The 23,346-nt window shown below is 37.2% G+C and overlaps 1 protein-coding gene across 2 annotated transcripts in view; it reads left to right on the top strand.

Annotated features, from left to right (window-relative positions):
• The first annotated feature begins 3,700 nt into the window (after positions 1-3,700).
• sez6a (seizure related 6 homolog a) overlaps positions 3,701-23,346 on the top strand; it is a 72,221-nt gene continuing 52,575 nt past the window's right edge. The window contains exon 1 of one of the 2 annotated variants that reach the window (XM_079804105.1): positions 3,701-4,092. In XM_079804105.1, the coding sequence (XP_079660231.1) occupies positions 4,008-4,092 (85 nt within the window). In that variant the 5' untranslated portion in view covers positions 3,701-4,007. The remainder of the gene's footprint in view (positions 4,093-23,346) is intronic. The other variant, XM_079804104.1, reaches the window with a different exon arrangement.

Below are 23,346 nucleotides of genomic sequence, written 5' to 3'. Positions count from 1 at the left end.
AGCAGTTTTCAAACCCTCAGGCAGATGCACATATAATCAAGTAGGTCTACCTTTAGGAAGTGAATTGCACCTTTCATAATCGTAATACGAATCTTAAAGTGACATTAAAACAATACAGATTACATCATTAAGAAATGCCTCAATCTCACATATTAAACTAATAGAAAAACAAAAATTATTAAATTATTAAAATTGTTTACAATATCTATATTTATTGTTTAATTACATATTGATGCATTCATATATAATATTTTATTTAAAGGAACACTCCACTTTTTGTTGAAAATAGTCTAATTTTACAAGTCCCCTAGAGTTAAATAGTTGAGTTTTACCGTTTTTTTTAATTCATTCAGCCGATCTTTGTATCTGGCGGTAGCACTTTTAGCATGGCTTAGCATACATCATTGATTCTGATCAGTCCATTAGCATCTCATTCAAAAAATGACCAAAGACACTTTCAATATTTTTCCTATTTAAAACTTGACTCTTCTACAGTTACATCGTGTGCTAAGACCAACTGAAAATGAAAAGTTGCGATTTTCTACACCTATGGCTAGGAACTACTTTCTCATTCCTGCGTAATAGTCGCGGATTTTCGCGGCCGTACCATGGCTGCAGCGGCGCAATGATTCGTTGGTATTCTGTGAAACATGGTGGTAGTATACACCTTCGACTTACTATCACAGCACTTTACAACACACAGAACCATGGCTAATCACACAGGTAAATCCACAACACAATTTGTCGTCTGCAAGCCTGAAACTTTCTCTGCAACTACATGAACTTAGTGCCCGTCACATTGAAAGTTACCTAGCTGGGGGCTAATTTCAGGCGCTGTAATATCATTTTGGTGCTGCAGCCATGGTACGGCTGCGAAGATCCGTGACTATTACGCAGGAATGAGAAAGTAGTTCCTAGCCATATAGGTGTAGAAAATCGCAACTTTTCATTTTCAGTTGATCTTAGCACACGATGTAACTGTAGAAGAGTCAAGTTTTAAATAGGAAAAATATTGAAAGTGCCTTTGGTCATTTTTTGAATGAGATGCTAATGGACTGATCAGAATCAATGATGTATGCTAAGCTATGCTAAAAGTGCTACCGCCAGATACAAAGATCGGCTGAATGGATTCAAAAACGGTAAAACTCAACTTTTTAAAGGGGCTATATGCAACTTTTTCCCCAAAATAAACGTAACAATAGCCTTTTTATCTTACCATTTATGACTCAAACATCTCCTGATGAGCATACTGACACCTTGTCCGCTCACAGTGGGTGCACCTATAAGCCTGTATCCTATTTTTCCTATTTTCTGGCGGGTAGGTTTCTCCCGCGCTGTCTGCGGATGTGACGTCACCACCGCTGCGAGAGCGAGCAGAAAATAAGAGCAGTTCTGTTTTTTGGCCACAGGTGTCAGTCCCGAGTTTAAATCTCAGAAAAATGCATATAGCCCCTTTAACTCTAGGGGACTTGTAAAATTAGCCTATTTTCATATATATAATATATATATATATATATATATATATATATATATATATATATATATATATATATATATATATATATATATATATATATATATATATATATATATATATATACATATAATATATATATATATATAAATTATTTTTGTATAATATATTTATGTAATGATTACACCAAAAAATGCTGGGTTGTTTCATTAAAAAAATATGGGTGAAATATGGACAAACCCAACCGTATCAAAATGTAAGCCAACAAATATAGGTTTGTCCATATTTTACCCTTTTTTTAGCCTGTATATATTAATTATATGTTTGTTTTATTAAAAATAATTGTAATGATACCCTATTTTTTATGTTTAATTGTTAAAATTGTTTCAATACAATTCTTTCTTAATTATTAATGCAGTTTGATTATGGCCTGATACTGTCACTGATAAGGACAAAGTGAATCTTTCTCCCGATATGGGAGGTTATGGATTAACTTCTCAGTAATAATATCTAAACGGCTGTTTAGTCAGCAACCCATCCGAAATGAAATTAGAGCCCGTGAAGATGATGATGATGATTGCTTCATTACCTCAACACATTGGTCAGTCTATTTCACGGCCGTGATTTTCATTAGCTAAGCAGACAGAAGTGCTATGCAGCTGAAATCTCTGGCTGAGGTTGTAAGCAATTAGAAACAAGCATTCAAAAAACTGTATGGCCAAATATACAGTACAGGGTGTAAAAAAGAGCCTGGGGCCAGTTGCATGAACTGCTAAGACGAGTCAAGTCAAGTCACCTTCATTTATATTTGAATAAATTAATAAAAAAAATTTTTTTTTTTTTTTTTTTACAGTCGGATACATAAGTGAAAAGATGAAAAGTAAGACTGATTACCCCTAACTAACTGCTAGTTGGTCATGCCAGTTCTTAAGACACAGTCTCAACTTAATGGTTTATGCAACTGCATCAAGCGCCTCAAGTGGCATCTGCAAATGAATAATTTTCTCAGAACTAACTTCACTCCTTTTTCTAACCTCACTCTGCCATTTTTTCTATTTAAAGTACCTCTAAGTCTTGTAATTTTTACTCCATGTCTATTTGCTTTGATGCCATTTATATATTAGTGTACCCCTAAACATCACTAATACACTTTTCACAAAAAATATAATTTTTGTAAATATATATATATATATATTATAAGCAGTATATCTGGTTGTTTTGTATTGCTATCACAGCACCAAATACTTAAAAACTTAACAGCAAATGTTTTTAACATTTGTTTACACAAACATTTTTCCATTATAATCTGAACTAAAACATTCCCTATATTGACTGAAATTGTTCTTTATGGTTATTTTGCACTTTGGTCAGTTTGAAACCTTTCTTTACTTTATTTTTGTGTGCGTGTGTGTTGTTTTATTGTGTTCAAACGTTCAGAGTTGTAGAAAAAAAGTTATTAAACCTGTTAGGAGGACAACACTTAATACCGTAATAAAGTATTCAGGAATTATTGTGATAATTGTGATTTGATTCCATCACATGCCTATTTATCAATATGCAAAAAATGCGAACTCATGCTAGCAATGTGCTAAAACCTTTTGCTAACCTGTTAGAAATATGTTAATTCATAACAATGTGCCAAAACGTTAACATTGTGCTAATTCATGTTAGCATTGTGTTAAAACATGCTAGGTTTGTGTTAATTCATGTTAGCAATGTGCAAAAGCATGCTAATTCACTACATCAAACTGAAAACCTTCAAGCTTTTAAAACTCTTTTTCAAACTTTCTGATCCGGCTTTCTCAAGCCAATTTCAAAGTTTGTCATGATGAACTTTTCTATCTAGTTGTTCTTTATAGTTCTTTTGCACTTTAGTCTGTTTGAAACATGTTTGTGTGTATTTTTTTTATTGTATTCAAGAGTTGTAGAAAAAAGTTATTAAACCTGTTAGGAGGACAACACGTAAACCGTGATAAAATCTTCAGGAATTATTGTGATAATTGTGATTTGATACCATCACATGCCAACTTATCTGCTCTGAAATGTAAAACCCAACACATTTCTTTTATAATATTGCTATTATTTTACCCACTAAAGCCCATTCACTCACTGTCCTTCCCAATGTCTGTATTCCCCAGGGTTAAGTTTATATTAGTACTTGTTCTCATTACATTAGGACAATATGTCCATCCTCAAGCATCTGATGAAATTCTCCTCTGCCTCTCCACACACAAAAGCTGCTGCTCTAAATAAGTCCAGTGCCACTGGATGAACGCCAGGCTGCTGTCCAAAGTGTCCAGGCGCGCTGAGGTTGATTGGAGCTGTCCGCGGTCCTGAACCTCCACCGCGCAATCCGCTTATAATAACAGCCCGTGAGTCGAGCTCTCTCTCTCTGCGCGATTCACCCGGAAAGACGAGTATACACCATATGCTTACAACACCTTACGGACATTTTATTTGACATTCGAGTCATTCTCGCTGGATTGTTTAACACAAGGACGCATTATAGTGTGTTCTTTGGAGTCGTTTCAGTATGTGCGTAAGGATCGAGCTCCAAACGAACTGGATCTTTCTGCTGCTCATTCTGAGTCTTTCAGTGATTCACACGCGCTGTCAAGGTGAGCATTTATTTTTAAGTACCTAAATCTACTAATGCTGCTGTATTTAATAGAGTTAGATATTCATCCTGGGCACATTGCTTGGCTGGGATTGTACCTGCTAGCTGGGGCTTTTCTGGGGCGCCACACTTGCCATTTACCTACAATTAAAAATTACGCATATATATTGAGACCATTTAGGATATTTAGAGGTTCATTGATCACGTGTTATACTTTAACAGAAATATCGCAGGACCACACGAAGCTGTCACGCGTAAACTTCATCTGTAGAGTGTTGAAAGAAAGTCAACAGGGGCCGTACACATTAACTCGATATTGCGTAAAAAAAAAAAAAACAGACGCAGGGCAACAGAATTAGGTCTCGAGACGCCTAACTTTAAGCTCCAGACGCCCAGAACGTACGTCTGCGAATAACTTGAACCTCCCAAAGTAAGTCAAAGCAAAATGTTGGGGCGGTCCTGTAAGTATGGGGCATATTATTTCAGCAACCACAAAAGTTACATTACACGTTGGTTTTAGCACGTATTTTCACATTTTTCTTCGTTAGTCTGTGGCAGTAACCATAGAAACAGTACGCTGCTCGAGCACTTTGATCGACGCGACATATCGGGATGAATGTTAACAAAACATTCGAGTGCTTTCATTATCACTTCATTATATATATATATATATATATATATATATATATATATATATATATATATATATATATATATATATATATATATATATATATATATATATATATATATATATATATATATAAACTTGTTTAAAAAGTATTGTGACACCAGGAAATTGCGTTGCGAGAGAGAGAGAGACGAACCGTAATTGCGTCTCGAAAATGAGATATTATATCGAATCAGTTGCCTCAATTTTGCACCATTTCTCAAGTCAAATATCGGCGCAGTGTTACAACGGGGCAGGGTGATTGTGCTGTGGGTCCCTGCAGCAGAAGATAATGACACTAATCCTGAAGATCAGATTACCACCGTCCCGAGCAGACCTGTTTATGAAACCAGCAGAGTTGTGTTGTTTTTACGAGTCTAATAACATACTCTATCTCAGCTTATTCAGGTCATTTTAACAGACACGGATATACTGCAGATGGCACAGAGTTTTTTTTTTAAATAACAAAACTGCTTCATAAGTCAGTGTATTGTTGATGGTTATATTTAATTTAGTGTCACAGCCTGTTGTGTTGTGATAATGAGATGCATACCTCCTGTACTATTCTGTTTGCTCATGTTTGCTTTAAAAGTACAAATTCTGCAATGAGATTTTAATGAGACAGTTGAATTGCACAAATGGACTTTAACATTAATTAAATTGGCACCTTTATAAATTATAGCCTAAATTGTCATTTATGCAAGTGTAACGGAGGCCAGCTAGTAGCCTAGTTGCTGTGCGAGTAAACCTCACTCCTTTGATCGCGATTGATGCTAGAGGTTGCAGCCTTTCGCCTCCTTGTTAGAGCGTCCGACTCTCATGCCGGCTGACCAGGGTTCGAGTCCCACTTGGAGCGGGCGGTTTGAACAGGTTGGGTTACATTGGTGCCATGACCCGGATAGGAGTGGGGTTTAGCGGGAGAGTGTAATAAAGGCCAGCTAGTTGTTGCTGTGTGAGTAAACCTCACTCCTCTGATCTCAAGACACGCTCTAGCGATTGACACTGGTTGTTTCCTTTAGCTTCCTTGTTAGAGTGTCCGACTCTCATGCCGGTAGACCTGGGTTTGAGTCCTGCTTGGAGCGGGAGGTTCGAACACGGGTTACAAAAACGAATTGAATGAAAGCACCATGATAGTATTTCAACATAAACAAAAAGGGCCCTATTTTAACGATCTAAGCGCATGGTCTAAAGGCGCAAGTGCACTTAGGGCATGTCCGAATCCACTTTTGCTTGTTTAACAACAGGAAAAATGGTCTTACATGGCGGAATTTGCGAGCGAAAAGATTGACCGCTTCTCCAGGGAGGAATCCTTTAATTTTTCATATTTAAAAATGTTTGTGTTGCTGCGTATCCCTGTGTGTGTAACAAGCAGTGTGTACCCGCCTATAGGGGCATATTACTAACCTGCTCTTTAAAAAATTGCACCATTGACTTTAAACCAGCGGCCTTATCATACACCTGGCACAATGCGGTGCCAGGCGAGACGCAAGTGTTTTTTGCTAATTTCGACACAGATATAATTTTCATGTCCAGCGCCACTTTGTTTAAATATTAAATGCATTTGCGCCCATTTGTGCGGCCATGGGTATGCAGGTCTGAAAACGCGGTGTGTTCAGGCGCATTGCTATTTTGAGGCAACTGAAATCGACTGCGCCATTGACCAACTGAAACCTGGTCTAAAGTCAATGGTGCAATATTTTGTTTGTTATTTAATAAGTGCGTTAGTAATATGCGCCTATAGGCGAGTCCACAACGCGTGTACACTTCGATTATTACACACACATGGACGCGCAGCAACACACAAACATTTTTAAATATGAAAAATGAATTAAAGGGTTAAAAAGTAAAAGATTATTATTGTGTACATAAATATCAAAATGCCTACATGGCATAATGGATAGTCAATGCATGTATCAGAATTAGCCATTGGACGAGCAGCGTAATTTTATACATTTGCAAATTTCGCCATGTAAATAGCGAATCCGCCATGGCGCGAACGCAAATGGCTTTTAAAGAGAATGGGAGATAAGACTCTGATTGGTTTATTGCACATTACGCCCAAAACACACCCGACTCATTAAGAGAATAGGGACAACCCTTTGAGACCATGTGCTTGGTGCGCCGACCGTTTTTCCATTTGCGCCCAAATGGACGTGACATAATGTGGTGCAGGATGTGAAAATGATAACTGCGTCGGGCTGAAACTAGCAAAAAACACTTGCATTGCGCTGTATTGCGCCGGGTATATGATAGATAGGGTCCAAAAACTGAAATGATTGATAGTCTAATTACTAAGTGATGTTTTATTAACAAATTTCGGGAGGAACACGTTCAGATAATTAAACCTAATTAAACACAAGTGGAGCACATTAAGCTAATCAATTTAATCAACGATAAGATGTGTATATATATACAGCAGATTTAACTTCTTTCGTTGACCGTTTTTATTTTAGCATCCCTCTACCATCACATCTCCTCACTTTGATTTTAATAAACTCTTATTAGACGTCAACACAATCCATAATACAATACAGTCTAGTTCTAGACTATCTCTATCACGGGGGGATACTCTGGGTTCGGCCCAAAATTCAGAGCCCGGAGCCCTCCCCCGAACAGCACGCCAAATACGCATAATCTTTACTCTATTTAATTTGATGTAAGTGTGAACTCGTGAAAATAAATAAATAGAAATATATAACATTGGCTTTCTATAGTGCTGCTTTGCTCTTTGTTGCAAAGTGCAGAAACATCCACTGTACACTACAATTTAAAACAGACATTTTTAAAGAAAGAAACTGGTGCTTCTGTTTACAAATGTAGCATTTAAATTAAACTTCTGGTGACTTTTTGTGTATCTTTCTGACTTGCAGGCATGCACATTACATAATGTCATTTTCTGCTTGGTCTTGTGTGGGTTTTCCCATCATTATAGGAGATTTTTGTGTGTTTTTTTAATCATGGTGAATCACATTTAAAAATATATCACATTAATTCAGCTATAAGCTAGAAAAGTGAGCGGTTACTGGGCATGTTTTTAATGTGTGCTTTTTTAAATGATTCCAAATTATAAATTGAGTTATAATAGTTTTATGATTTGAAAATACTTTTTAGGTGGTAAATAGTCAATGTCACTGTGACTTTTTGAGCTATGAACGAAATGTTATAAGTATTTTGAAAGTGAATGAGTCATTTAGGCAGCTGGAGAAAAATTAATTTCTATGCAGGCAGAAGTATGTGAAGTAATTTAGAAGTGTGCACTAGGTCTATTCAGCTCTGTTTCTGAATCATTTTTGCTGCAGCTTTCTTATCAGATCCTCTCATAATTCTGTGCAAGATTCGTCTTGTATTATGGTTATTTAAAAACAGAAGCATGGAAACACTCTGAGGGTTTCATTTCTGCCTTTCATACCCCTGATTTCAGGGGAGGGTTTGAAAATGTTCAACACCTGTTTTTTGGATTGCTGGTGATTAGCTTGATCAAGGGCTATTCAGAGGCTGCTAGTTGACATAATTAGTCTGGCGCTTTGTCAGTTTATGGCTTGTAAATGGGAGTCATTATGGCAGAATGCTCTTTAATGCCTGCTACAGACTGCGATTTCGGCAAACCTATAAGATCATTACAAATCACACTGGATCTACACATGACATGGATCTTTCCTGTAGCTCAAACAGTAGAGCATGGCGCTAGCAATGCCAAGGTCATGGGTTCGATTCCCAGGGAAAGCAAGAACTGACAAAATGTAAAATGTGTACCTTGAATGTAAGTCGCTTTGGATAAAAACGTCTGCCAAATGCATAAATGTAAATGGATCTAATAAACTTGGGTACGACATGAATGTAGATTGTACGATGATGACACCTATTGAATTGTAGGCTACAACGCGGTCATGGCTAGGGAAAAGAGGTCAACTTGGCATGCCAATTTTTTAAATAGAGCTTGAGGTATAAGTAAGTTTTAGTGCCATGTCGCATTGATCAATACTCCCTTTCATGTTGCATTTTTATTGGCTAGTCAGCAGACGTAGGTCGTAGCAGCAAACACGCTTGGAACATTCCAATTTGCATACTATCCATCCTAAATAGTATTCGAGAATAGAATTAGTATGTCCCAAATCGTAGTATGTTGAAATGAGTATTCCAAAGATACCCGGCTGGTCTACTATTTGTGAACTACAAACATGGCAGATGTATGAGTTCGATGGTTAAGCAGAGAGGTTTATGCCACGTTCCAGGCAATCCGTAACCCGTGTTTTTCCAACCTTCTACCCGTGAAAGTGCACTGGAACAGCAGTAAAACCTGTGACTTTCCACCTGTGAACTCGATCGATGTACTCCCATCAAATATGCGCTCTGACGTCACATAGCCCTCGAAACAACAATGGCAGCCCCTACGGATGCGAGTCATACATTAAAAATCAAATCATTTATTAAAATAAGGTATTGCTCTAACGTTATTTATCCGCAAATGTTATGCATTATCAGCAGCTTTTCTAGCATTAGCTAGTTTTCAGTCCATTGAGTACAACTATAAATTAATACCAAATACATTTCCAAATATACAAATAAAATAAAAGGTATAACAGCTTCTCGTTGCCTTATGCGCGTTTTTTTTCTCCTCCGTTTCTCTCAAATAAGCAAGGAGTAAGCAAAGTCGTCAGTCTCAAAAACCTGCCTGGAACACAGCATTAGATAAAGGGGTTTGTGTGACTAATTATCAGTCTCTAATCAGACGAAAAGATATTTATTCAGTGTTGTCCACATTATATTTAATTTGCAACAGCATTGTGAACTTTTGTTATGATACGTTTGGCCAAACATCATCATATTCAAATTGCAAACACAATTAAACTGAATGTGCAGGGTTTTAACTGTGACAAGATGATTGACAGGGCGGTTTAAACGGTGACAGGATGCACGTAACTAAGCGACAGAGCTGTCCAGTAGTATGTCCCAAAGCTTGCATACTTTTCTGCTACACACTCAAAAGTATGTACTTTTTCTTCACAACATACTTTTAGGACGTAGTATAAGTAGGCAAATTGGGACGCAGCAACTGTGAGATGATCCTGCTAAATTTCCGACACTGTGACAATGCCCGTTTTCGAACCTCTCTCACCGTTTATGAGCCACAAACACAGAAATCGCCACAATTGGTCAACTTTCATCTGGGACAAAAATCATACAATGTGTAGCAGGCATAATATCCTCATGTTGTCTTTGCTATCTCTCTCAGAAACTGAAGGATCTGAGTCTTTTTGGGCTCTTCTGATGATGGTATGTGTATCTAATCTACCAGCAGGGGCTAACATGGCGATCCAAAATTGTGACTGATATTTCTTCCGGTTCATTCATCAAATAGAAATGTGAGGATAAGTTGGTTGTACATACAGCTTTGAAACATAAGCAATGGCAGGCCGATCTGAGATCGCCTTTTCTCATCAAGAAAGGCTGCAGATTAAAGAGGACAGACAGTATAATGTGTCTGGAACCAAGCGTTTTATCTGTGTGACCATTCACACACATTTCCTTTTGTGTCAAAAAGGCATTTAAAACACTTTATTCAATCAGCACGCTGTGATGGTTCTTGTATTGATTTCAAGTGTTTTTATTTCAGCCTAAAGGGCGGCGACATCGACTTCCTGGGCATCAATACTTGCTGATCCTCTTGAAAATGCAAGGCTGATGCTTTACATGCTAGGCACCTGCAACCACACAACCATAAAATTGGTATATTTAAGAGGAAGATTACAAGTTGACATTTTGACTTTTAAAATGCCACAAGTCCATTGGCCTCCTAATCCCCCTCTTGTTATGTGTGACATTTCATTATTTAATATCCTGATGATTTCCTCTGCCTCTGATTCAGAATGCAAAACGGGGTCTTCAGCATCTTAACATACACTAACGCTTTTTTTAGGCTAAAAATGGTCTATTCTGATTTAGCTTTCTTCATGAAAGGAAGAAATACTGCATTTTGAAATGCTTGTTTTTTTAATGGAAGAAATTTGTCAGAATTATCTCTGTGAAGTTGTTTTAAAGAGTTCTCTAATGATATCTCTAATTAAAACAGAAGAACACAAGACTGTTTAGTAATGAAAAGCAGCTGTGCTCTTCATGGGATCTGCATTTTTTCCATATGTGTGAGTATGTAGTTTGTTATCGCAAAAGGAAATATCTCATCTTCTTAATATCTTACCAGCCCTCAAGCCTTGATTGAAAGCTGAAATTGAAATATGTAAGAATCATAATCAGAGTATATTTAATAATATATACAATATTTTTTCAATAATATTTAGAATATATGTTTTATATTTACTATTGTAATTAACTTCTTTTTTTTTTTGGACTGTAAAATATTTTTAATTGTTTTCTTTTATTTTTATATTAAGCATACTTTTAATATACTTTAAGTGCAACAGCAGTAAACTAGTTTTGTTTGTTTGTACTGCAAATATACTACAAGTGAACTTATACACCGATCAGGCATAACATTATGAAGTGAATAACACTGATTATTTCTTCATCACGGCACCTGTTAGTGGGTGGGATATATTAGGCAGTAAGTGAAAAATTTTCCTCAAAGTTGATGTGTTAGAAGCAGGAAAAATGGGCAAGCGTAAGGATTTGAGCAAGTTTGACAAGGGCCAAATTGTGATGGCTAGACGACTGGGTCAAAGCATCTCTAAAACTGCAGCTCTTGTGGGGTGTTCCCGGTCTGCAGTGGTCAGTATCTATCAAAAGTGGTCCGGTCCAGTGGTGACCCGGACACAGGGTCATGGGCGGTCAAGGCTCATTGATGCACGTTGGGAGCGAAGGCTGGCCTGTGTGGCCTGGTCTGATGAATCACGTTTTCTTTTACATCACGTGGATGGCCAGTATACTGATAGTTCACTAGTTAAATACTTGTAGCACATTTTTTAGTTTATGAAAGTCCACTTTGAAGAATACTCAGTAAAGTACTTTAGTAGTTTTATACTGAAAGTACCTGTAAGTTTTCTTTAAGTGAACAACATCATACTTTAATATTTATATATTATTTTTGCACTTTAAGTATAGTACTGTGTCCCTATTTAGGTATTAATTTTTATACTTGAAATATACATTTAGCTGTAATTTAACTTTTTAAGTCCTAAATTTGCCAGCCAGCACCAGAATTTTGGATCATTTTCAAAAAAAACTTTCATGGCCCTCAGAATATTTTGTTGTATGAATATCTGAACAAAAGAAAGAGCCTCTGCTTTTTAACAAGCTTCATGTATTATTTTTTATCAACACTTGAATGTGGGTAAGTTTCATAAAAAAGCAATTATTTAGAACAAAAAGCTGTCTTTTAGGATCAGATTCAGAACGATGATCAAAACATGGATGAAGTAGATAGAGTCCATCAACCCCCCCAAAGCTGTACAGTCCTATAGCTCATCCTGGGTCGACATTTCATTCGGTAACATTTAGGACTTTTGATTTATATGCTGTTTAAAGGGGTGATGAATTGAGAAATCAACTTTCCCTTGAGCTTTTGATATATAAAAGGTCATGGTAATATAAGAATATCCTGTAAGTTTCAGAGCTGAAAACTTCCTTGTTAGTCAAAGAAAAGCTTTTATTGACATCAGGCCCAGCAAATGATTGATTTCAGAATGTGCCCGGCTATGACATTTGAGTGCACGGAAGCACCGCCTCAACAGAAGAAGAACAACGACTGATTCTGTAGCCCCGCCCACCGACTCGTGCCACTAACATGACAGCTAAGAGCAGCATAGAGCTAAACCGCATTGAATTTCTAAGCAGTAAACATACCACATAAGCTTTTCAGATTCAGATTTTTAAGCATTCGGATTCCACTATTATGAATGCATGGATGAAATGTATTTTTAATGAATATCCAGCTCACGTGGGGAAGACATTGCACGTCTGTTCCTTCATTTAAACACGGATTCGTTTGTAATCAAGTTAAATGTCATAACGGCAGTTAATGAATAACGACACGCAATATGTGGCGTCTGGTGTTGATTCTGGGGCGCACCGCCACAAATTAGTCTATGTGTGGGAAACACTGAAGAGACTGGATTTGCAGACAAGATGAGATTACATGAACGAATAAAGCAACACACTAATGTGTGGGGAATTTTTTTTATTTTATATGTGATAGTATTGCATTGTTACAGATCGTTTGATATCTATGGATTATGTGTCTAACAGAACATAGTCTACCTTAGCACGCTGTCACAGGCTGGAGAATACTTTATTTGTGGTGTTCTTGGTTCATTACTGTCTTGATGTGCGTTGTTCACTCTCTTGACTCTATATTTTAAGGGCGCGCGCGTGTGTGTGTACGGTTCACGGTTATATTCACATCGATCGGGCGGGCCAAGTAACGTTAGTAAAAAATATCATTCCATGAGGATGAGAAATGAATCATGGTGTCTGTTTGATAAAGACATTTTGCGAGCCCTGGCTGTGGGCTGAGCGATTCGTTCCGGTTGCCGTTTGCCACACGCTGTCACTGACAGGGGAGCAGAAGCTCGTTAAATATGCGAAACTTATCCAATCCTAGCCATGGGTGTTTACTTCCAAGTCTTCAGTGCGGCACGCCCATAAAATCCGAGCGTGCAGGAGAGAGCCTCAAAACCAGGTTAGAAAATAGCCTATTACTTATTCATTATGAAGTTTTTGAATGTAAAAACCTCGCAATAAGTTGACCTCAGACAACAGTATAAAAAAATTTAAAAAAGGCAGTTCATGACACCTTTAATGTTGATGATCATGTTAGATTACATGAAGTAAGCAATGCTTTTATCACTTGTTTCTGCTTCTTTGGCTGTGTTTTGAACCGGAGATTCTGTACTCTTTCAGGAGATGCGTAATAGCGCCCCCTACCTTATAACAGTGAAAACATGGATTGCCTGACATTTCCGTCAATGGTGGAGAAAGAGTTAAGTTGATTTGAATTGGACTACACAAAAATTCACATACTCAGAACATATCTGTTTTCTTTATAAATTAATATTTTCGAGCAAACATATTGTATTGAATGCCAAAGCCAAGTATACTTTTAAGTATCTCGATCAAAAGATTGAATATTTGCCAAATATATTTAGACTTTTCTGTCAGTATAAGTCAAGTATACTTAAGTGTATTTTTAAGTATATATTTCTGAGAAGTACAGAAGTGACTTGAATTTGGGGGTCAAATGTCTAGAGTCTAATTATACTTGAGTGTAATTATTTGAAAATGTAATTGCATTTATTTCCTTTTAAAACAAGCATTTTTTGATTAGTGTTTGTTAATATTCTAAGTAGACTTATGTGCTGTAATATTCAGTCTATTAATAATTTTTGGTTGTTCGTTCATGCTGAGAGATGTTCTCAGGTAACACAGCTGCCCAGTGTCTTTAAATAAAGTGACAGGGAAAAGTGTCTGTAGATCCCTTGAGCACATTTGTCAAATAAGAGGCACTGTGTTTTGGCAGGATCAGAACAGAGGACACGGGGCTCTCAAAGGCTCCAGGACAAATGGAGGTTTCATGACGTCTCTGTTGCAGCGTTCAGACGCCACTGTATTTGAAGCGGCTGCTGCGATCGATGCGAGTATTTGAATTCTGTATCAGAGCCTGCATCTGTCATTCTGTAGTAAATGCACTGTTGATGATCTGCAGTTTAAGACTTTTCTCCCTGCATTCCTCCTTCAGAGGTAGAAACACAGATAACTGATTGCATTTTTTCTTGTTATCAGTTGTGCCTCAAACTTGAATTACTTTCAGATCTGAGTAATATCTAAACCAGTTGAACTGATAAAAACCAATGGACCCCTGACTCCTGGAGACTGCCAGCCAATCAGGGCAGAGCTTGCTTTTTTGAGAAAACACTTGCCATTTTTGTGTGCAATATGCATCAGATAACCAAAGGCCAGTTGGTTGTCAATATCTAGATAGCGATGTGTGAGTCTGAGCCTTTATGATCATGCTACTGACTTTTTCTTGCCTTTCTAATTTGACACCCTTACTTTGGCTCTGAGAGTTCTGACACTGAATACAATAAAGAGGACTTAGCAGTCTATATCTGTGGTCAAAGTAATAATGCTCATTTAATTGCAGTAATTAGTCCAGTTGATGAACTCTACTAAAGCCGTAGCTGTTTGTGAGGTTGTTTAGGTGTTGTGCTGTTAACCTTTGACAAGGTGATGAAGCCTAGGTTGGACTTTAAAGCTCTTCTGTTGCTACGGGAGACGTCTCTCCGGATCTTTCATGCGGACAGGATTGTTCGCACCACCCTGTCCTCTCTCATCCAAAACAGAAAATAAAAATCTGTGTTTTAGAGGAGATTAGTGAGCACAGTACAAACACATACAGACAGACCCACAAACAAACATTGAGTTGCAACACAGGCTGTCAATAATGGGTGTCTTACAACCAAACATGAAAGATGAAATCTTTGGACATTGATTTTTTTATGAATATTATAGTTTTTTGTTGTTATTATAGTGTTAGATGCATATGAAATGAATGAGAATTGTTTTAATTACATTTATGAAATTAATATTGATAAATAATTTATGAATTAAATATAGTTTTGTTATAAATTAAAATTTCTTATGCTCCAAACACTGTGTATAAGTGTATATACATAATATTTTTGTTTATTCTTAAATATATTGTATTTTATATAAAATATAAACAAAATTAGATGTTTAAATTAATTAATTAATTCATATTTTATTGTCAGATTAGCCTGGATGCCAGCCGAACACCCCGCCCACAACATTTTTACACGGGCAGTTCGGTCTGGACTTGATCGGTAGAGAAGAAATTATGCCCGAACAGAAGCTGTTCGGACCAATGAAATTGTCAGGGCGGGCTTTAGACGATGATGGACAAATGATAAACAGTAACGTAATCATCCACGTCATCAAAGGCGCTTGGGTTGAATTTGTTCTAATCCTAAACGGAGAACTTGTTCGTTTATGCATTCATCTTTACTATTTCTCTCAGAAATGATGGTGTTGGTAAGTACTCTGTGTATCCTTTTTTTACAACACCGGCAAAGATCGTTTACACTCATCTTTTTCTTCTAACTTATTCCAGCGTGCGTGGGGTTGCCAAGTCTTTACAACAAAACCCGCCCAATTGCTAACATTCCGCAAAACTAGCCAAAAACAAGCTCAATAGCTTTCCAGGGGGGTTCTCCGGGGGGAAAGGCATTTGGGGGGTAAAATATGTGTTATTTTGGCAGGGCTGCCTGCTAAGATTCGCATTCCTGGGTCTGTATATCACATAATTGGGGTCGCTTCAACCCGCGGACATTGCAACACAGTGCAGTTGAGTTCTGTTGACATTTGACAACTAACGTTATGTGTCGCTCCGTTGCTCTGATTGGTTGTAGGTCTATCCAATTGAGATCTTTCCTGGTTCGGTTGAAACACGCCCCATAATCACAGCCCAACGGAGCAGTATCAGACTCATATTCTGACTAGAATTGAGTATGACGATGTCAGGCTATTGTCAGATATCTGGACTTGTATTTGTAATGAACAAATTAGGCAAATGGCCTGTTTAACTCAAATATAATTAAAATTATGTATTTGGTAACACTTTATTTTACAGTGTCCTTGTTACACGTTACATGTACTTACTATATTAATAACTATAAATGATGCATAATTACATGCAACTAACCCTAATCCTACCCAAACCCTATCCTCCTGGGACCCAGAAAAATTAAGTTTTTTGAATTTAGTATTTTTTCATTTCATTACATTGTTTAGAGCATAAAAAACAAATGGGAAAAAAAAACATTTTTGAAAATTATATTTTATTCATATGTTATGATTTGTCCTCTGTAGTTGACACCAGGACTCAGTTGTATCAAAATAAAATTACATGAAATTGCATGTATAGGCAAAAACAATGGGATTTATTTTTAATTTACCAATCAATATTTAGGTTTCAGGATTTTTTTTAAACAAACTTTGTTTAAAGATGATTCTGAACTATGTTATGAAAGATATAACGGAATGCATTGATATACCATTTTACTTTATGCAATATATTGGATTTTCCCATTCAATACAATGTACCTATACACTGCATCTAATTTGCATATTAATGTGTTCTTGGTGCAACATGTAATGAAAAAAAGAAGTGTAATAATGGGAGTAATAATTGGCAACATTTTCATAATAATATCTAATATTTCATAGCAATATTGATATGTAATTTCAAACATTGTAAGTTACAATAACTTCCTGTTTTATGGCGAAACATCAAACTTTGTGAGGCCGCCACGGACACGCCCTCCAGGGAAAACTCAAGATCTTCACAATTTAACATCACCAAGGCCTTTAGATTAGACTGTGCTAATATGATGTTGATCTGATTAAATCTCTAGGAGGAGTTTAACGGCTGGAAATGGCAAAAACTGCAAAGATTTTGCAGAGAAAATTAAAAATATCTCACTTCCAGTTGGGTTTTTAGATTTTTCACCCAGGGTCTTTTTTGTAGGTATTGGGCTGTTACATGTGTCTACCGAATTTCACAATCGTACGTGAAACATAGCTCGAACGGCGCTTAATTGAAATTTCGTAAGTGGCGCTATCGAGCCATTTTACCACGCCTAATTCTGAAACCGGTATCAGACGTAAATTTTCACCACTTCTGATGTGTGTGCAAAGTTTCATGAGTTTTCGAGCATGTTTAGGCCCTCAAAAATGCGATTCATTTGGGAGAAGAAGAAGAATAGGCTGAGCAAATACAATAGGGTGCTCACACCATCGGTGCTCAGGCCCTAAATATGATCATATTTCCATAAGAGTGCTAAACATTAATGTCAGCTGTTTTTAAAGACTAAGAAGTTGCTGTCCTGATGAAACCTCCAAACATGTGGTATCTCTGCAAAGCCCCGGATGTGCTTTTTACAGGACATCCAGACTTAAAACTGTGACATCATACATGTCAGAGAAATTCACTGAAATATAATGTCCACTACAGTGGCCAAAAGTCTATTTGTGGGTCCCAGGAGGCTATTGTAATTACATGTTCATTATTATTACTCAGTACTTAAATTAATAATTACACTGTAACACGGAGACCTTAAAATAAAGTGTAACTATGTATTTTTTTGAGGTGCATACATATGATTTAGCACTGCATATATTTAATTTGTTAAAAATAAATTAGTGCTTTGCAGGACTTTGTAATCTCAACTTCCACTAAATACATGAAAATGTCTTAATGCTAACAGATAGCTTTTGTGTATTATAAATCTATGTGTGCCGGAAATCTGAAAGATGCAAATCTGAAAGATGCACCGATATATGGGTTTCACCCTTTGTGTGAATAGCTTTTTGTTTTGCTATTCACTGAGCTGTTTCATTTAGCTCTTGGTGTGAGCAAACCTTAAATTCAGTAAACTCACAAGAAATATAGCCAGTGGTGTAGATGACAATTCGATTGACAGTTTAGAGTTCACATGGTTCATTCATCTTGCATAACCGCTCTAACACAAATGATATCAAATGTGACACCTGGTCTGCTCTGTCAAAGTGTGAATGGGTCATTAGAAGTGTAAGGTTAATGCATCAGGACTCCTAGAGGGGACTGCAGTCCTGGGTCTGTTCACACTTCTCCTAGGCCTGACTGATTATACACACAAGAGAAGCTGATTAGAGAACAGGTCGGAGTCACAGTCAGTGCTGCCAATCACAGCTGGGGTTCCTCACACTATTGTCTCGCATAGCCAGTCCTTGTGACGACGGCAGAAAGGCTGGAATCCATTGCAGCTTTCATTGGCCAAGGACCGCCCAGAGGCCATCTGACTGACATGCAAATCAACCAATCACAATTCATTTTGTTCCACATCATGTTTAGGGGCTTGAAAATGAAACGTCAGTGTCCCTACAATAACAGACTTGTGTAAAATATACATTACATTATACATACTTCACATACTTTTGAAAATACAGCTTTTAGTTGATCCTGATAAGAGCTCATTGACACAGTTGTAAACACAATGGCTTAGCCTACTTCTTCAATAAAGGGATTTGGCGTCACAGAATCTTTGTTTACAGGAGGACAGTTAAAGTGACACACATCTCCCAGAAATCCTGTAGAATTTGAACAATCAAGCGACGACTTTGAAACTCCTGAAGTGTTTGCAATTTTGTGTGCATCAGATGTTCAGCCAGCGGTTCTACTAACTTTACAACGCCAGGAAAAAGACAGACAGACAGGAAGAAGAGACTCAGAAGAGAGAGAGAGAGGAAGACATACGGTAGATCTGTTCAAAACCTAGTGAGTCTTCCTGTAATAAAGTTTAATTTGGAACACTCTTCATAGGCTAAAGGTCTACATAAAGCACAAAAAAAGCTAATTAGTTTCTGTTAGCATTTACTATGAGGTGATACTCTAATAGCATAAACAAATATTGGGTAAACGGATCATTTTTAATTAGACTGAATTTGATAAGATATAATTGTATTGTGTGAAATATGTATATTTCTATTCAACGTTTATCCACCATTTTAAAGGTCCCATGGCTGGCATTTTTCTATTATTTTATAATGTTTTCTGAGGTGTACTTATATTGTTAGTATGATTTTTACATTAAAAAATGTCATAATTTAGAAATAAAAGGCATTTTTTCTATACTGTCATTACCCCTCTGACTGAATGTCCTGTTTCAAGGGGCGTATCTGCTGTGAGACTTCAGTGAAAACGCCCACTGTTGTGATTGGCTGACATCTTTGCATTTGAAATGAGTGTTAGATTATGTTGTGGAGGGGGCATGGTTTAGTGAGGCACTGCACGCACTGACTGCATGCATGAGAGAGAGAGAGGCTGACTGCGCACTCGTGAACCACAGAGAGCTGGATGAAGTTTTATTGTACTGAGTTGTTGAGAGCGCTGTGCTGTTAGCCCGAGCTTATTTGTATCTGAGAGTTCTGAATAAACAGTCCCAGTCACGTCGACTCTGTCTTCTTCCACCTTATTCTACGAACTTTGTAACACATGTAATGTACCATTACAGCCGTCGAGATGAACAAATTGTCAAAGTGTGGATTATAGCATTATTTTATGATCTATTCCTATTACATGAAAGGCTGCAGTGATGAGCGTTGAGTAGACAGACAGTCTGTTGATCGCGTGAATGCAGTGATCTCCTCATTGCAATGTGTTTTCTCTCACAAAATGCTTTCACCACAACTAACAGCAAACACAACATCGTCAGGAATACACTAAGAGCTTTGTGCAGCATAACAGTGTCATTCATTATAACGGCAGTTTGGGCAAGTGTGCAGATACACTCGCGATGTGTGATTGACAGATTGATTGCCATTTGCCTCCGGTAACCTGGACTAACCACAACACAAACAGACTACGACCAAAGACAAAACATAATATGCAGATAAGTCCAATAAACATCTATGGATTAATTTATCTGTTGTCTGTGTGTGTTTATAAAGGGGATTTGGAAAAAGATGCGATAATGGTGTGAATATGTGTGTGTTATGTATGCTACTGAAGCGTTAACCTGACCCTCGTGTGCACCCAAAGGTAGGAAACAATAAACCAGGTGGATAATGGATCAAATGTGCGTGTAAAATGTAGTGCTGCCGTGATCGTGACAGAGCCCTCTGTCACACGAACATTATAAAGAGTGTTCTCTGATCGCTCTCTGTAGTTTAATCACTTAAATAAGGGATTTGTTTCATGCTACTAACAGAAACAATCGTTTTAGTCACTGGCTTGATTCACTGATGCATTACGCTTATGGCATCAAGACGGCGATCATTAAACGATCTAGAAAGAAAGTCTGTGTGAACTTGAATGATTAGCTACACATCAGAAATCACTGATCACAGATCAGGCATTAATGAACACTCTTACTCACTGTTTGTCGTGGTGCTGTCGAATCCATATCGTAAAGTCTGTTTGTAAAGCCTGTGCTGACATAAACTGAATCCATTTTCTCAGAATGCTCTGGGCGGGCAAAGCAGAGGAAGGGGAGGTAACCTTTCCTGGTATGACGTCATAACAGGAAAATTCCAGATCAGCTCGTCTGAGCTGTCATTTTCTCAAAGTCAGAGAAAGACAGCCAACACTCGGTTTACACCCATCAAAATTTCTAGCCACTTGGGGACCATATACAGGCTAGGGGAACTCATATTAATGTAAAAAAAACTCATAAAATTAAATTTTCATGCCATGGGACATTTAAATGTGCTATATGTAGAATTCAGAAACCCTTGTTATTAGTGACACCGGTGAACTTGCTGGTCATGGTCGCACTCATGCAACTGTAAAGTACAAGAGACTGAACGTGATTCAAGGCTCAGATAAACTCATGGCAAAGTTCTTTTTCGTTCTTCGCTTAGGGGTAAAAAAAGTTGGAAATACCTTTGCAGTAATATACTGATATCGAACATCCTCACGCCATCCACAATGCTGACAGCAGCATTTAGATGATTATGTAAATATATGCTGTGAGCTTTCCTCTTAATAACGAAATAAACAACAAAAAAGACACGGTGAGAAAGCATCAGTTAAGAAAGCATCTAATCAATGTGGAAATTCACCAACTGTACAATTCCCCAGCATCATTTCGACTGAAGAGGTAATTCAAATTACACAGTTATGATAGTTTGATTATAAAGTATATTTGAGACCATATTTGACTATTGTTTGAATTAATCCCTTTTCTTTTTTTCATGACACATAGACACTACAAAATCTTTTTCTGTATTATCCTGAACATTGTATAAGCATTCGTTTCATGTGTCAAAAAAACGGAAGAGAGGCTCTCGGGAGCGTGCATAAACTTTCGTTTATTTCCCAACAGGCTTTCATAGACAACCTAGGAAATCTGTTTCATTTTTTTAAAAGTTTCGTTACAAGCTGTTCACACACTGGTAATAATAAAGTAATCAATACGTGAAAATCCTATCTTAGAAGGCAGGATCGTTCTCTTTGAAAGTGTGTCTAGCTAGTGTGTGATGTTTGTGTTTGTATCTGCATTGTATTATATTTAGCAGAAAGTAAAAAAAAATTTTTTTTGTGAAAATAGCTTGTGCGTGTTTTCAGAGGAAAGTGCAAAATCAAGATCTCAAGCCTTGAATATCTTAAAAACAAGGCCAACTCAACTTGCTTGCTTTTGTTTATCATGGTACTCATGAACTGAACAAGTGTTTTTCATGTGTAAGCAACTTTATTTCGCTCGAGTCCATCTGACCTTGAAAGAAACCAAGTATTCTCGATTTGCCAAGTGCAGGGATTGTTGTGAAAGCTTTTTCTGAATGCTACACATGTTAAGTCCAGAAATTCTGTGAGATCTTTAGAGGTTTGTGGTTACTTGTGAAACAATCCATGGTGTTACGAAGTCAGTTTCATACAGCGCACGTCTCGCTGCTCTGTTGCCCTGTGTCTGTGTGTTTTTCCAATCAGAGCTGAGCAATATCTCTCACCCTGTTACATATTCATACACTTAAAAATCCTCTGTGTTGACCTAGACAGACAGCCTGGGAAAAACCTGTACATTCATTTCTCATCATTCATTGCATAAATTGAAAATATCCAGTGGGACGTATCTAAAAGTTGTTTCCATGGTAATTTGCTGGAGAAGCGGCACCCAGCGGGAGCTTCGAAATAAACCGTGCAAAACTTGAGAAGTTAACAAGACACAAGGGGAATACAGTCTACACCATTAGAATCACGCCTTTCTCGCTCTTCCTTTCTTTCTGTCAGTCCATGACTTGCTGTCTCAGATGTTTCTCATAAAATTCCTTAGGATAAATAAATTAAATTGTTTGCAAAGAGAATGTAAAATTAATGCGGATCACTCAGATCATTTGGTTTAAATGTTTACGGTTGGGCGGATATATTGAGCAAAGGCTTTGGGGAGACTTCTGAGCTCATCACCTAATCAGGCCCCCTCTCTTGAAGTTTTTAGCAACCTTGTCCTTTCCTTTGCAATAAAACCTGCCTGTCAATCACAGATGTCTATCAGGACTGGTGTCTCAGAAGAGAGAAGCAGACTAAAAGAGAGCAGAATACCAGGATTTAACTCAGACTTTTCTTCTCACATTGTATTTCAAATGTCCAGATGGAAACCCGAGCTAATCAAGAGTTTGCTTTTGGACTGACTGATGGAAAGTTGAAAGATACATTTGTGTATAGATGCATATTTATCCAAATTACTTTTACATTAACTTGTAAAACGAATTCATTTGATTACTTCAACTAATAATCGAATTCTAATTTAACTAATTCTAATTTAACTAATACTATGCATTAATATACACTGCTCAAAAAATTAAGGGAACACTTGAATCACACATTGCATCTCAATGAATGATATATTACATTTTAATATCTTCATTCATCTACAATCTATAATTTGTTAAGAACAAAATGATGTGACAACAATCAATGGAAACCAAAATCATCAACGCACTCAGGGCTGGATTCAAAATCATACCAAAAATCTATGTAAAAAAACTGAAGTTACAGGCTGATCCAACTTTCATCACAGAAACTGATTATGTAAGTGCCTGCATGCACTCACGACAACATCTGGGCATGCTCCTGATGAGATG

Source organism: Gobio gobio, assembly GCF_949357685.1.
Source record: "Gobio gobio genome assembly, chromosome: 22".
Taxonomy (NCBI): Eukaryota; Metazoa; Chordata; class Actinopteri; order Cypriniformes; family Gobionidae; genus Gobio; species Gobio gobio.
The sequence above is the reverse complement of the archived record's forward strand: the minus strand, read 5'-3'. Positions and strand labels throughout refer to the sequence as shown.